The sequence below is a fragment of the Talpa europaea genome (assembly GCF_964194135.1).
Source record: "Talpa europaea genome assembly, chromosome: 3".
Lineage (NCBI taxonomy): Eukaryota > Metazoa > Chordata > Mammalia > Eulipotyphla > Talpidae > Talpa > Talpa europaea.
In genome coordinates, this window is record NC_140069.1 from 104,524,268 (window position 1) to 104,541,011 (window position 16,744).

At 35.4% G+C, this 16,744-nt stretch overlaps 1 protein-coding gene across 1 annotated transcript in view; it reads left to right on the plus strand.

The window, feature by feature from the left end:
• The window catches only part of BBS9 (Bardet-Biedl syndrome 9), a gene marked incomplete at both ends in the record, with an annotated part of 347,147 nt that overhangs the window by 64,612 nt on the left and 265,791 nt on the right, over positions 1-16,744 (plus strand). The window contains 2 exons of the mRNA XM_084230604.1: positions 6,445-6,619; positions 12,732-12,816. Of these exons, the coding sequence (XP_084086730.1) occupies positions 6,445-6,619; positions 12,732-12,816 (260 nt within the window). The remainder of the gene's footprint in view (positions 1-6,444; positions 6,620-12,731; positions 12,817-16,744) is intronic.

Sequence of the window (16,744 nt, forward strand, 5' to 3'; positions counted from 1 at the left end):
TGCCTTTCAAAGTGAAAAATATTGATTTCTAAAATCCCTTCAAAATGGTTTTGATAGGTTCTTTCTCAGTGTGTTCCCAGATCTTGCAAATAATATTTTGAATTGCAGTGGTTATTTTTCCCTCATCTGGGTTAAGATCAATGGAATATACATCTAGATTTAAAATTCGGATGAAATCCTTCATCTTCCTAATTATTTCAGCTTCATATTTTTTTCTCTGTAACATTTAGACCTAATTTTTGAGGAAGCATTATTCATATATTGTCATCGTTTCAATCTGTTGTTTTTATATTTCATTCTCTATAAATCTTGATCTGTTGCACTAAGTTAAGTCTAACTGCCTCTGCATCTTTTCCTCATGTTTCTTTCTCTCCCACTAATTTCCTCTACTACCACTACTACCACTTTGACACCTATTCAGTCTACCCATCTTTTGCAGTCTAGGATACATCCTACTTATAAAATCCTTTCTAGGAAGTTCACTTAATGAAACTCCTTTAGTTCAGTTTCACTTCATTTAGATTTTATGTTAACTTATGTTATTTTTAAGAATGAATCCAATGTGGTATTATAGTGCCTTACCAGGGATCATGTGTCATATAATGGAGCTAGATAGACTCCAGTTTGAGCACTAACTTTCATTTTCTAGCTTGTTGACATTGAGAAATTATTTAAGCTCTGTGGCTTTCAGCTTTTCCATATGTAAAATGGACCTATTGTCCACCTTTTAGAGTAATTAAAAATTACAACTAATTTTCTGGTTAAATGTTGAGCATAACACTAGGGCCTGTAGCAAGTGCTCAATAAATGGCAGTAATAGTTATTATTGCTATTGTTCAATATTTGTTATAGTTCTTAATACAATACAGAGCATGTGTTAAGGACTCTGAGTATAGTTCATGGCTCGGTAATTTAAATAGCTCCTGAAATCCCATCACTTTTATAAAGGCTTCCTGTTGGCTCTCTTCTATCAGAACTGCAAAACTCCATAGCTTCTCTGGACTGTTCTTTCTGTTCTCATTATCTGTAAGGAGAGCCTTTGGTATGTTTTCTGAAGTGGCTTCCAAAACAGTGATTTGAAGGATTTATTTATTTATTTTTGAGTAATGTTTTGGATCCCTCCCTACATTTTTCTAAATGTCATCAGCCAGGATTGTAATAAATAAAGCATTTTTTCACGTACTTCAAATGCAGTATGTGAAAGACATAGAATAAAATCTGAGCCAATCTGAACTGCAGATGAACAAATTATTTTGCCTAGTGTAACTCAGCTCAACAGACATTTATTAGTATATCTCCTAAGTACCAGGCCTTTTATAATTGTTAGATTTACGAAGATGAGTAAGATAAGGCTGTCTGAGTTTTTTCTAGGGTGAATGAGTATACAAAGTCAGATAATTTCATCTGTTGATTACAAAAACAAGGAAGCATGAAACATCATGATGTGTGTATATAGTTAATCATTAATGCGATATGTAATATAAGCCTAGAAGATAATTATAAAATAATGTGATTGAGTTTTTACCGCCTGCTGGTTGAGTTTTCATACATAGTTTAGTTTTCACGAAAATAAATTGAGATAGGTATGTCATTTGGCAGGGAAGGAAACTTGAGCTCGAACTCGGAAGTAATAATTGAGTGCTAGACTCAATCCCAGATTATCTGACCCTAGATGAAGCCTGTGTGCATATTACAATATATTATTTACTCTCCCCTGTATTGCTGTAGTTTTGGGAAATACCTCCTGTACTTTGCTAAAGGGCCATTTTTCTCTGTGGTACTCAATTTTTCTTTCAACTCTATCATATTACGCTAAGTGGTTCTCAAACGAGCGTTCATCAGCTTCTAGGGCTTGCTAACACTTAAGATTGTTAAACCCTAATATCAGAATCTGTTCAGTAGGTGGAACTATAGAATTTTCATTTCTAAGAAGTTCCTAGAAGATTTTTATGCTGCTGGTGTGGGAGCACCACTTTGAGGACCACTTCTTGAAGGTCTTTGGGAGATGGAAGATTTGTGGTTCAATGATACACGTATTGAAATGAACACAAATTTTGTTGGTATTTCTTGGAAGTACATGTTCTGATCTCACATTCTTTATTAATATTGATATCAAAAGGTTATTTTGGTTATTAGTGTAAGTGGTTCATTGATTCTGTTTCTTTCATTTCTCTGATTCCTGACATTAAGATAATCTGAGATTTAACCCCTAGGCCACCAGGGAGGCCCTAGAGTGTCCATCTGTGACTCTAGTTACCTTTTTTTGACTGAAAATCTAATATATCAGATATGAGAATCTCATATCTGAGATTTTTTTTTTTGTTATTGGCTTGAAGTACCTTGTTTTTAGTTTTGTTTGTCTTTAGTTTTTACTTTATTTATTTTTTTATTTGTACAAGAACCGGGGTACAGGCCAGATGCGCGGGAGGGCGAGAGGATTCACCAGAGACAGAGCGGGGAACAGAGCAGGCAGACTGACGAAATACACTGCTGAGGGGAGCAGTGGGCAAGACAGGAGAGGTCTGCCGTGCCACGCCCTCGACGGCTGGCCAGGATTGAACCGGCGCTGCAGGGGCTGTGGACAGCTTCACAAAGCCGTGCTCAACAGCCTGCACCACCAGGGGAGGCCCTGTCTTTAGGTTTTAAGTGAATCTCTTGTATGCAAAATGTAGGTGGGTCATACTTTTTTTTTAAACTTTTTTTTTTATTTACTTATTTATTTATACAAGCACTGGGTACAGTCAGAAGTGTGGGAGGGTGAGAGAATTCACCAGAGCCAGAGTGGGGAGCAGAGCAGGCAGACTGACGGAGTACACTGCTCAGGGGAGCAGCGGGCGGCAGGAGAGGTCTGCGCGCCCTGTGGGATCCCCGCCCAGCGCTAGCAGATCGAACCAGTGCTGCAGAGGTTGCGGGCAACTTGGCAACCCAGAGCTCAACCGTTGTGCCACAGGGGAGGCCCAGGTCATACTTTTTAATGTGATTCGTTATTCTTTGCCTTTTAATTGGTGAATTCAGATAGTTCACTTTTAGGGTGATTATTAATATATGAGGCTTGTTTACTGTCTATTTTTTTTCTTTTTTTTTTAAAAGGATTTATTTATTTTCTTTTTTTTTAAAAAGGATTTATTCATGCACACAAGAACTGGGGTACAGGCCAGAGGTGTGGGGGGTTGTGAGAGGATTCACCACCAACAGAGGGGAGAACAGAACAGGTGGACTGACTGAAATACTTTGCTGAGGGGAGCAAGGGTTGAGGCGGGAGTGGTCTGCTGTACCATGTGGGTCACCTCCCTGGCCAAGGATCAAACTTGTGCTGCAGTGACTGTGGATAGCTTCATAGTGCTGAGACTTAACCTCTTGCGTGACCAGGGAGGCCCATTGTCTTTGTTTCTTTTTTCATTAGTTTTCTCTCAGCTTTTCCTTTCCTTTTGGATGGCTTTCCCTGGTGGTTCTCTCAGGATTTTTTTTTTTTTTTAATTTCTTCATCTATCTGTCCCTTTCTAGATTTTTGCTTTGTGAATACCATGAAGGTTATAACAACCTTTCTATGTTTTGGAGAGTTATTTTTGTGTTGGTATTTACTTGTTATCATTTTTAACTATATGGGTTCTGTTCTTTTCTTCTTCCTTTCTGTATTTTGTTGTCTTATTATTATTGTTTAAGCTTCTGATTCTATACTACTATTACCAACTATCTGAAAAGTTAATGTTTTGTTTTCTTTTTCATATAGAAGAATTCCTTTTGACATTTTGTGGGACAGGTCTGATGATGGTAAACTGCGTTAGCTTTTCTTGGTTTTGGAAAGCCTTTATTTCACCATCATATTTGAATGATAATTTTTTAGGATAGAGTATTCTTGGCTGGCAATTTTTATCTCTTAGGATTGTATATGCATCATTCCTCTTTCTTCTTACCTTGATTGTATCTGCTGAAAAATTTGAAGAGCCTGATTGAGATGCCTTTGTATGTTACAGTCTCTTTTCCCTCTAGAACAGCTTTTTTTGAGTAGTTAACAATCATGTGTTTTGGTGAAGGTTATTTTACATTTAGGAAGTTGGGTGTTCTGCTTTCTGGATATTCATGTTTACTTCGTTCCATAAGTTTTCAAGTTTCTCAGTTATCATTTCTTTGAATAGGGTCTCTTTTCCTTTTTTGCTTGCTTCATCTTCTGACATACCCGTTATCCTTATGTTTTCTCATCTAATTTAGTCTGCTATTTCTTGTAGTTTTCTCATTTTTCCTAAATCTTATTGCTCTCTTCTCTTCCACTTGGGTCATATGTAGATTTTGTGTTATTTTCATATCTTCAGTCTCTCTAGTGAAGAATTATTTTTTACCCTGGATCTCTTTTCTGTGATTCTGTACCTGTTTTTCTGTCTTTTGACTGGCTTTCCATACTTCATTTAGCATTTAGAAAGTTATTACTCTAAAATCCTTGTCTGTTAAGTACTTTAGTTGTCTTAGGACTTATATTCTTCTGTTTTTCCATCTGTGTTAAGATGTTCCTTGCTTTCCAGGTTTGTTGCCACTTCTGTTTTCCAATCGGGGTGCTATGTATTTAGTTTTTTATTTCTTGTCTTTGTTTAATTTGGTGGCAGATGGTTGTGGGAGGGAAATGGGTTCCTAACAATGTGGTCTTATCCTGGTGGTGCTTGAGAACTACTCCTGGAAGAAAGACCAAGTCTTCTTCCTCTCTTTTCTCTCCAAAGCAAGCTCCATTCACTACTTCAGGGATCCTAAGTTCCCCTGGCCTGCATCCTTGCTACTTCTCTCTGTGGCATCTGATGCATGTGGCAACCAGGCTGGGACTCCTGGGCAAGGGGCACTGGGTGTGTGACATCAGGTGTGATCCATTGGGCATGAGTCACTGGACAAAAGCTGCCAGGCACAAACTGGGCAGGAGGTGCCGGGTGTGGGCCTCTTATGCCCATACCATATGCATGGGCATATGCTGCTGGGCCAGTAGCTGTTGGCAATGGGCATGCACTGTGTGGCATAGCGCTGTGTGGTAAGGTGGGTCTTTCACTTGGATCTCTGCTGGAAAGGGGTAGGAGTTTCTCCTGCTTACCTCACTGGCCATCAGACTTTCAGCATTGTACCAAGAGTCTCTATGCATGTTTGCACCCCTGTCTGTACTATCTCCTCTCTGAAAGATTCACTCTGGCCAGTTTGTATGCTGTGCTGTCCATAGCAGGCCACCACCCTCCCCCTGCCCCCTGCCCCCCAGTCCATTCCACTGACTGGAATGGTTCCACCCTGGCTGTGACTCCCTTTGCCTCTTTCCGCTTTGTCTTCACAGCAAGCCACTGATCTCAGCAAAAAATTTCCTTGGGAAAGTCCCCTGTCTCTGGCATGGAATTTTGAAATTTCCTTTGAGCAAATTTTTTTTTTTTTAAAAAAAACTCTGTTCAGAGTAGAGGATTATTCAAATCTTCCTTTTCTACCATGTTTTGGGTCTACACTTTTTCTTTTTAAAAATTTACTCTTGGGCCTCCCCTGGTGGCACAGCGGTTGAGCACTGGGCTGCGAAGCTGCCCCTGTTTGATCCCCTGCCTCTGTCGAGGGTCCCACATGGTGTGCAGACCTCTCCTGACTCGCCTGCTGCTCCTCTCAGCGGTGTATTTCATCAGTCTGCCTGTTCTGTTCCCTGCTCTGGTTCATTCATTTATATGTTCAGTATAGGATAGAGACAACAAATATAGAGGGTTGATCTTTTGTTTTTCCTGAATGTGTAGCTTAATTTTTCAGTGCTATTTTTCCCTCTGTAGAGTACTTTATAGGATATATTAATCACACTAATAGAACATGAAAATTTATAGCTACTAGATTTCTCAGATTAGGGGTACTGTAATATCATGGTATTCATCATTACCATCATCTCAGTATATTTTAAGAATTGTGACTATCATAGTTAATACTTAAAAACTGTTAGCAGAAGACATTGGAAAGTCAATCTATACCTTAGGATGTCAGTGATTAGTATTTTTCAATTCCCAAAGTGCTTAATACTATTACATGTATAAAGCTGGTACTAAGGTATGTCTGTGTACTTTGTCTGCTTTGTGTGACTCATGTCTATGTAATTTGAAAGTATGTGACTGACATGCTATGAAGAAGAGAGCCTGTAATGCATAACAGGTTTTGTTATATTTCTGAGTTTGGACAAAATGATACGTTATATTGGGTCCTGGCTGTTCTCAGTGAACTCATGAGCTAGAGGTTTTAACATATAGTAAGTGAAAATAAATACTTAAAATTACAACCCTCTTTTGAATAATTTAATTGAGAACTGTATGTGTACTTATACATAGCAATCTGATAGCCTTATCATTTTACCCCTTAAGGGAAAAATTACTTATGACATATTTGTGGTAGTGTGGTAAATTAAAACTATTGTATTTATAAAAGGAATAAGTTACCTAATTTCTTCTAATTCTTCTTTAGGTCGAGATTTGATTTGTATACAGTCTATGGATGGGATGCTGATGGTGTTTGAGCAGGAAAGCTATGCTTTTGGGAGATTTCTCCCTGGTTCTCTTCTACCCGGTCCTCTTGCTTACAGTTCCCGTACAGATTCCTTTATTACTGTCTCTTCTTGTCGACAAGTGGAAAGTTACAAGTAAGTTTGGATGTTGAATCTTTGGAATTGTGATTTTAGTCAATACTTTTTCATAATGAGCTTGAATATTAAAAAAATTAGAGAATTTTTTGATAAAATGTACTTATGGTGACTTAGAGAATATCATTTACTTATTGTAAAATATTTGAAATATATATGATGCAGATATTTGAGAGGAGGATTTTGATGGAGGAAGACCTGGATTGGAATCTTTAATCTTGCTACTCATAGCTGTTTGATGATCAGTGTCTCATCCTGGCAGTAAAGAGGATAATAGTGCCTATTTTGGCACGCTTGTTCAAAAGATGAACTATATGTCAAGTTGTCATCTCATAGAACATGCTTAATATTTATTCTGATTATTTCCTGACTGTTTCACAGTGTGAGTGAAAAAAGCCAGATACAAAGATGCATATATGGATGTTTCTTTAGCAATAAAAGAATGTATGTGACATGGGAAGAATACTAGCAAGAAATACAAATATTTTGGGATTTAAAGAAACAAATCATAGTAGAAGTGAACTATGAAAATGATCCTATAAAACACTTAATATTTTTCACTGAAACTCTTATTGATTTTGGTTAATTATGCGTTAGAGAGACTTCTTTCTCTTCTACCACCTAATGTCCATAAAGATTAGGTTTTGAATTTTTTGGAGGGTGTGTTTCTTTTTGAACAGGAGGATGGGGAAAATAAAGTAAAAATTCTTCTGGGAGATGAAATAGACTTGGAGGATTACATTATCTTCAGTGATTTTATGGTTGTTATTTTACCGACGGCAACATTTAGAACTTTAAACATCTAAGCAACACATCATTTTAAATCTTCAGTATTATTTTTGGCCACACTATTTTCCCCAAGGCAGGAAGAAAGTAACAATTCATCAGGCATCTGTTGTAAATTTTTTTTGTAAGTTTTAATATTGTGTATTATAGCAAATTAATGCAGTTTTCTATCATAAGTGGCAGTCTACCTTTATGAATTGTCAAGAAATCTAAGATTCAAAACTCAGAAAAGAGGCAGATGTTTGTGACTGAGCAGAAGTTAACTGATAAAAGTGGTGTATCATTATTTCATATTCTTTCTATAACTTCTATGACCTGTCCAAAGGAGAGGTATGAGGTATGACATTGCTCCTGTTAATAAATAAAATATAATAACTGTTTTGAAAAATTGAGAAAAATATATGTATAACTCATTCAAGTTTGTCAAAATTCAAGTAGCATTGAAGAGATCTGCTTTTTAGCTTTCCACCCAGTTTTGTGCCTCATTTCCTGCTGGTTGCTGATACTGGCAGTGACACTGGGGTCACAATACAAAGATTTGAATGCTCCATGACTTACTCTTTGACTTATGTATATAGAAATTAATTTTTAGTAACTGTAGGAATGATTGCATAAGGAAGCTATGTGTAGGTTTCCTTAATATGTGAGTTTAATTTCATGGAAGCTCACTTTGTTTCAACTGTGGTAAATTTCCAACATACCAGTCTATTAAATACATCTCCATTTACGACTTTATCCATTAGGTGGTAAAGATGCATGGGGTATGCTGTTATTGTGATTTGATGACAGTCAACAAGGTTGACTGTTATAAACAAGGTTTATAACATTAAATAGTGATGTAGTTATTTATATATATATATTTTCAAGTTAAATAGATAAAATTAAATGATGATCACTGGTATTATTTAGATAGAAGAAACATGAAAACTGTAGGTTGATTCTTTTGAGGCTTCATTAAATCTATTTATATTTAGTTAATAGAAAGTAATCAGTTAAAAGAAAAGTGTTTTAACACATAATTCAGTTTTGTTTCTGATTTTCGTGTTTAATTACTTTTAAAACAAGCTCAATTATATTCAAGTTGGAACTAGCTTTTGCTTGAACTAGCTGTGCTTGAACTAGCCCTGTGCTTTCCTTTGCCTGTTGAAACGGTGCTTCATATGTGCTCACTGTCTATCCTTCGTAGTTATTTATTTAAGGCAGAATAAATCTAATAACTGCTGCCATGTCGGTACTCTCTCTTTGGAGAGAGTCTCCAAAGTCACTAACCAAACAGGGCAGTTTGCAGATTCCCGCCCTCTGATACCCCAGATTTTGATTTAGTAGGTTTGGGGATAAGATCCAGAAACTATCATTGCAAACATCTATTCCAGGTGATTCTAATTCAGGGACACATTTTGTGCATTGCTTTGCTTTTGAATTGAGGGAATTGCTTGCTTTATTTTGCAGAGTAGGGGCTCCATTCTCTTGGCTGTGCTTGTCCAAACTTTGGATCATCTCGTTTTCTTTCCTTTACCCATAGGTATTATTTAGTCAGTAACTTCTCATCTTCTTCTTCCTTGTTTTTTTTTTTTTTTTTTTTTTTTAAAATTGTGTTCCTTATTGAGCCCATGCTTCTCATTTCCACTGGTGCAGGCTTTTTTTTTTTTTATCATTCGGATTTCTGGTTTTCTTACCTCAGTATCTAGCTTTGCATAGAATACTGAGGAGTCCTAGAGGTAGGACCTTTAAATAGAGTCAAATGTAGGGATGCTTCCTGGCAAAGTATATCTGCCATGAGTTTTATTTTCTCTTTTCTTTTTGCTATAAGAATACAACCCCCCCACCCCAGCCCTTAGAGTGGCTTCTAATATCTTGCTACATAGATAATAGACTTTAAAATAAGTATTTTAAAATATATTTGTTAAATTTAAAAAATTTAACAAATATATATGATATTTAAATATTTTAAAAAGACCGTGGTCTTCACCAGTCTTAAGCTCTTGACAAATTAAAATTTTTGGTATTTTTTATGTGTTTGGGGCTTTTCTCTCCTCTTTTACTCATGCTATTTTATATCTGAAATGCTCTTCTTTTCTTCTCTGTATATGAAAATTATGTCTGGAAACCTCCCTGTTCCCTTTCAGTTCTTCCTTGACCTAACTGTTAGAATCATCTCCTCCTCCAATTCACAGGGTAGGTTAGCGCTATTTTTCATAAGTACCATTCACACTTTCATTGATATTAAATATTTGCCAGTTTTTCTCCTTGGCCAGGCTAAATGCTCCATGATGGCAAAAATTTTGACCTACTGAAATGCCTACCATGGTACTTAGCTAAAAGTAGATGTTTAGGAAGAACTTGATGAAGGAGTGAAAAGTTTGTAGGGAAAGCATCTATTTTGTTACTGCATCTTTCAATTAAAACGATTTTCCATGATAATTGAAACTGTTTTACCTGTAGTTGAAATGAACACAGTAATGCTCTATATCCTGGGCTTTCATTTCTGGTTTCAGTCTCTGGGTTAAATAACAAGGTTCCAAAATCTCTTGGTAACCCTTTAGGTAACAACTATATTTCATTTGAAAATAAATGATTTTAGAGGGTTTACTTTTGTGCTCACCTCAAGCCATATTTTAGTTACTTGCTGCTGTTTTTACGATGTGATATGGAGGAGCACTAAATTATATGGCTGAGTTTGTCACTGGTGTTCCATAGGACCTGTTAAACTTTTGTGGCTATTAGGTCAAAAAGAACGACCATTCTCCTGGACTTGATGTATTTGTGATTAGCACCTTTCTGTTCTGAGAAATATATGACTCTTTTCATGAAATCTTATTATATTGGGTCTGATTATTCTTTCAGCAGTCTCAACAGGAAATTTTATTATTTAGTGTGTATCACTGAATACTTGAATGGTAAGAAAAAAACCTCCAATGTTTCCAAGTCTACTTGGAATCGTTTGATTTGGAAGTAGATTTCCATATACATTATTGGTCAAAGTTAAGAGGATTTAAGGAAGGACCATAAAATAGATGCTATTGTAAGTTTGTCATCATCTAAATTTACTGTCAGTTACATTTAGTAATAAAATACTCTTCTGAGTTATCTTCCAGGAAGAGAACTGGTCTGGATTTGGAAATCAGGAGTCAATTTTGGCTGTGTCTCTGCCTGTTGTTTTGATGTTAATGAGGTTCACTTTAGGGGCTCACTTATTCCTCAGATGAAATAATAACTCTGTAGTTATATAAGAAGCTTCAAACAGCTCAAAAGCTTTGGATTTTTGCAACAATCTCATTAATATCCATATCATCCGGTAGGTTGGTATCTGCAGGAAATTAAATGCCTATGTAATTAATTGCCTGAGGTTAGATCCATAGCAGAACCAGCTCTGGGTTGATGTTCTAGTCACTAGTGCATATGATATCTGTTACAATGAACTGGGGGAGTAAAACAATCCTATTCCAATCCTGGAGGTTGGAATGTGAGGTCTAATTACTTGGCACTTTTGGATACTTAGGATTTTTAAAGGTCAGTCCAGATGGTATGAAGACATTTGCTGCAGCTGCCTATGGAATTTTTTTAGCATGGTTTTACAAGGCTGAGATTTTCACCCTCCCACCTTTTTTGGTCTCATTTCCCATGACTCATTCCTCCCCACCATGTATCCCTCCTAAACTCCTGTCGTCGCCTTTCATGTCTCTTTTACTGCTGCATGCCTTTGCATGTATTGTTTGTTTCGCCATAGTACCTTTACCTCTTTACCAGCATGATGAGTTTTTCTCAATTTTTAAAACCTAGCTTTCTCCTCCTGAACCTATACCAAGAACATATATATTTCCTCCATTCCAGTTGCTTGTTTCTACAACCATGTTTCCCTGGTACTGTGCGCATACCTTCTATTAATGCTCTGGGTACTCTGACTTACACTTATTTGTTGGTATATGAATCTCCACAAGTATTTTGGGAGCATCTGATGGATAAAGACTATATTATAGTTTTTTCCAAGGTCAGTGCTTGTTTTAGAGTCCTATTATAAGTTGCTTGAATGAATAAAATTGATTTACATTAAACTTTCACATGGACTGTAAGACTTATTTCTGTGAATGACTTGCAAAGTTTGCCTTAATTTATAATCTTCTATATCCAACTAAAATTGGATGCTTTTTATAAATGAAATATTCTGATTAAGATACGGTGGTTTAAGGATTAGTATTTGACATTTGAATGCCAGTATACATTTCAGTGCTTTTTTAAGATATTCCATAATGCTGTTACTCATTCAGGTTTTTGATATTTACACTATCTGACATTTTTCTCTTAGACAATATATCTGTATATTTGTATTTACTAATTTTTCCTTAGCTATGGAAGAATAATGCAAGGAATTTTGACTCAGTAGAAGGGGATGAATTCTATGAGCCTGAAGTTTCTTCATTTAGACTAGGATTATTACTCTAATAATATACCATTAATTAATGGAAAATAAGGAAATTAAATCTCTGTTGGCAAAAATTAATCATGTGTAGATTAAAGAAGATGTATAAATTATTTTAAAGAATTATTTGAGCTAAATGTAAGTGTTGAAATGAAATCTGTAAAATGCGTATAGGCAGTCACATATACATTATTGAGAGCTTATAACAGATAAAAAAGCTACTAGGTGATTGATGTGTATATATATTTATATCCCTCTGTCAAAGTATCAGTCAGTAATTGGGTCCCTAATATATATCTGTATGAAGCACTAAATTATTTTTAAAATTTTTAACAATGCTTGGGTTAGAGATTTTTATTACCATTTAAAATTCATTAATTTTGTTATTATTGCCCATTTATAGATGGTGAAGATAAGACAGTGATTATCTTGCTAAAATTCACTCAATTAGAAGTGATTTAGCATAGGGCTAAGCTCAGGTCTTCTGGGTTCCATAAATTATCTAATAATAATTTCTGCTATTGCTGGCTGTTCTGCATTGTTATTTTTCTGTTTGATAGTTTGATACTAGATCTGTGTGGAGTATTATTTGTCACATAAAATTCTAATGGAAATGCTTTCATAGAAGTTGGCAGAGCTGTTTTTCCAATATTGCATTTTGGGACATGTGGTTATAATTTCTTTATCATGACAGTTTTTATAGTTTTATGTCACAGTACTATACAATAAGAATTCAGTCTTAAATGTTACAGTTTTAAAACCAAGAAAAAAGTGATTTATAATGTTTATAGTTATGTGCTTTAATTTTTTTTTTTTCAATTTATTGAGATTATATGTTTTTAAAGTTTAAAATAATTTGCAACTTTTAACTATAAAGTCTCTTACAGTTATTCCGTATCTTTCAAACAGGTACCAAGTACTTGCTTTTGCAACGGATGCAGATAAAAGACAGGAGACTGAACAGCAAAAACTTGGTTCTGGAAAGAGACTAGTTGTAAGGCCTTTTTTTTAATAAATAAAAATTTCAGATGTTTGTTAAGAATAATAGTTCTTGAGAAGGAAGTATAAAAATTGATGTATTTCAGTTATTTCTCATTTCTATTATGACTGTATCAATGATCAAAAAATTTAGTTGACTATTACTGAGTAATGAGATACATGCTAAGTCACAGTCTTATTAATATTTTATTTTTTTTAGCAGTTTTTTTTTAAAAGATTTATTTATTTATTTATACAAGCACTGGGTACAGTCAGAAGCTTGGGAGGGTGAGAGAATTCACCAGAGCCAGAGTGGGGAGCAGAGCAGGCAGAAGGACCGAAGTACACTGCTGAGGGGAGCAGTGGGTGGCAGGAGAGGTCTGCGCGCTATGTGGGACCCTCCTCCGGTGGCCGGGGAGCAGCCGGGGATCGAACAGGTGCTGCAGAGGCTGCAGGCAGCTTCGCAACCCAGCGCTCAACCGTTGCGCCACCGGGAAGGCCCTTATTAATATTTTAGATCATAGAGTTGAATCACTAAAATTCTCGATATCCAAGTGGGGTCAGTTTTAACTGAAGTGATTATAATTAAAAAATTAAAAAAAAAACCACTTTAATGAACAAGAAGCTACTTTTAGTAGGTATGTGACCAAACATATAAGTAAAAGATAAAAATTCAAGCTACAAAGATAAATCATAAGTTCTCAGTTTAATGGAAATTAGATAATAAATGAGCTCTTCTTACCCTTCATAGACAGGCAGGCAAAAAATAGAAGGAACTGAAAATTATGATGATAATAGTAAAGTGAACCTGAGGAGGACACACATGGAAAGAACTGATACATAATGTGGAATTTAGAGTTTGAGGGAAATAAGAATATTAGAGAAGATTAACTTTCTGTAATAAAATACAGAATTAAGGAGATGATAGGGAGGAAGACTAACTTGGAAAAAGTCAAGAATGAGATGGAAACGTATTTTCTCAGTGGTAGTAAAAGGTGAAAGAGAGAACATAACAAATACAAATATGTAACTTTGCACAGTGAAGGTGTGGTTAATAGTAATAGTTAAAGCATAAGCTTTGATCAGAGCTTGTGAGATATACTTAATACTTCTTTTGATCATGTTGAGCCAGTTTGGCAGCTTTGCACTATTGCAAAAGGCTGATCATACCTACTTTATATTGTTGCCATTAGAAATAGAGATATCTAGAGCATTTAGCAAAATGGGTGATGAAGATGACTATGATAATGGGATCAAAATGTCCTTGTATTTCTCCCTTACATTCTGCACTCCATCCACATGGGCTTCTCCGGGGCCCAAATATTCTGTGCCTCTCTTTGTTTCTAGGCTTCTGCACTGGTTTTCTTTCAGTCTGAAATATCCTTCACTCATTTATTCATGGATAGTTGTTAATAATACCTGTGCTGACTTACACTGGGGATATATTCTGAATGCAATTATGCTTGAATGATTTTTCCCATTCTCATTAATTAATGAATAGTGTGAGTAATAGCAGTAAAACTTCCTTTCATTACACTACAGTCACTTGGCAGGACTGTGATTCCATGGAACATTATCAAATATATTACAGAGAAACAGGATTTATCCGGTAGACCCCTTTTAATATAGTAGTAGTGGGGAGGTACTTAATAGTTGCCAGTTACTCAGCTATCTTTTAACTATTTGTTGATTCCTAATTTAATTCTGTTGTGGTCAGAGAAACACATTTTGGGACTTTGATTCTTTTAAATTTATGGGATTTGTCTTATGGCCTAGAATAATTTTATCATAACATCATAACTTCATTTTATCAGTTTTTTACCTTGTGTATTTTGAAATTCTGTTATTTGGTTTTTAAACATTTAAGGTTGTTATGTCTCATGATGAACTTACCATCTTATTCTTTCTCTCTAGTAGTATTCTTTAAATCTGTTAGTATTCTACTGAATCTGTTAGTAACATAGTCACGCAGTTTTCTTTTGATTAGTGTTATTCTGTGTCTTTACATTTAAACCGCATTTCTGTAACTAGCATATGGTTAGATCTTGCCCTGCCTTTTAATTGGGTTTTTAAGACTAATTACATTTTATGTGATTTTTCATGAGGATAGGTTTAAGTCTGTCATTTGGCTATTTGATTTCTGTTTGTACCATCATTCTTTGTTTCCTTTTTCCCAGTTTTCTGCTTTCTTTTGGAGTTACTCAGTAATTTTTAGGATTCTATTTTGTCTTCATTGGCTTACTAGCCATACTTCTTTGTTTTGTTATTCAGTGGTTGCTTTACCCTTTGTAGCATATATCTTTAACTTATCACAGTGTACTTCTGTTTCTCATCTTCCAGTGTTTGTGCTATTATTATATATTCAAATTATACACATACTATAGACCTCATGTTACATTGTCATTATTTTTGTTTAGATAGCCAACATCGTTCAGTGAGATTTAAATTATAAGAAAAATATGTATTTATCCATGTAGTTGCCATTTCTAGTGCTTTTCATCATTTTGAGTAGCTGTGTATTTCCAACTGGTGTCGTTTTCCTTCTTCCTAACAGACTTCCTTTCATATTTCATTCAGTGTGGGTGCTCTTGTGATCAATTCTTTTAGTTTGTTACGTATGAAGTTATTTTGCCTTTATGTTTAAGTTATATTCTTTGGGCATAAAATTTTAGCTTGACAGATTTCCCTTTGAGGCTGTCCCTCTGTCGCCGTGTTTGCTGCATTCCTGCTTATCTTTGTTCCTTTGTGTATAATGTCTTTTTTCACCGACTGCTTTTCTGATTTTCTCCTATCACTTGCTTTGAGTAATTAGATTGTAATGTTCTTTTTTCTCTCTTCTTTTGTGCTTAGGATTTGTTGAGCTTCTTGTATCTGAGTTTGTAGTTTTCATGAAATTTAGAAATTTTTTGGCTTTTTATTCTTCAGATATTTTTTCTGTCCTCCATATCTCTCTTCTGACTTGGGAGCTCCAGTGACACATCTATTTAGGCTATTTGAAGTTGACTCAGCTCATAGATTTTTCTTCCATTTTAAAAAAGACTTTTTTTTCTATTTCATTTTGGGTAATTTCTGTGCAGTGACTATTTTTGTTCTACAATGTCTAAACTATTTATTCCCACCTGATATAGTTTCCATCTCTAAAACTTCAATTTGGGTGATTAATTTTTTTTAAATATCTTTTATGTCTCTAACTTTTTGACGATATAGAATGCAATTATTATAATTGCTTGAGTGTCCTTGTTTTCTAATTTTAACATTTGTGTCACTTTTTTTTTCCCTTACATATAATTTATTTTTTTTTATAAATTTTATTGTTATATTCCCCATACAATTGCAGCCCCCCCATTCTGAACCCAATCCCTCCCCTCCCGCCCCCGCCCCCCTAAAAGTGTCTCTGGTTCATAGTTTTTTGTTGATTTTGATTTTCACTTTCTTATATTCATTTTCCTGGTCCCTTATTTAAGTTTTCTAGATTCCTGCTATGAGTGAGACCATCCGGTATTTTTCTTTTTCTTTTTGGCTTATTTCGCTGAGCATGATCCCTTCCAGCGCCATCCATGTTGCTGCAAATTGCATGTGTTTATCTTTTTTGAATGCTGAGTAATATTCCATGGTATATATGTACCACATCTTCTTGATCCAGTCATCTATTTTTGGGCATTTGGGTTGTTTCCAAAGCTTAGCTATTGTAAACAGTGCTGCTATAAAAATAGGGGTGCAGGTGTTCTTTGGAATTGATGTTTCTGTGTCCTTTGGGTAAATACCTAGGAGTGGAATTGCTGGATCATATGGAAGCTCTATGTATAGTAGGTCCAGAAATCTCCACACAGCTTTCCACAGTGGTTGGACCAGTTTGCACTCCCACCAACAGTGCAGAAGAGTTCCTTTTTCTCCACACCCTCGCCAACATTTGTTGTTGCTAGTTTTTTTAATATGTGCCATTC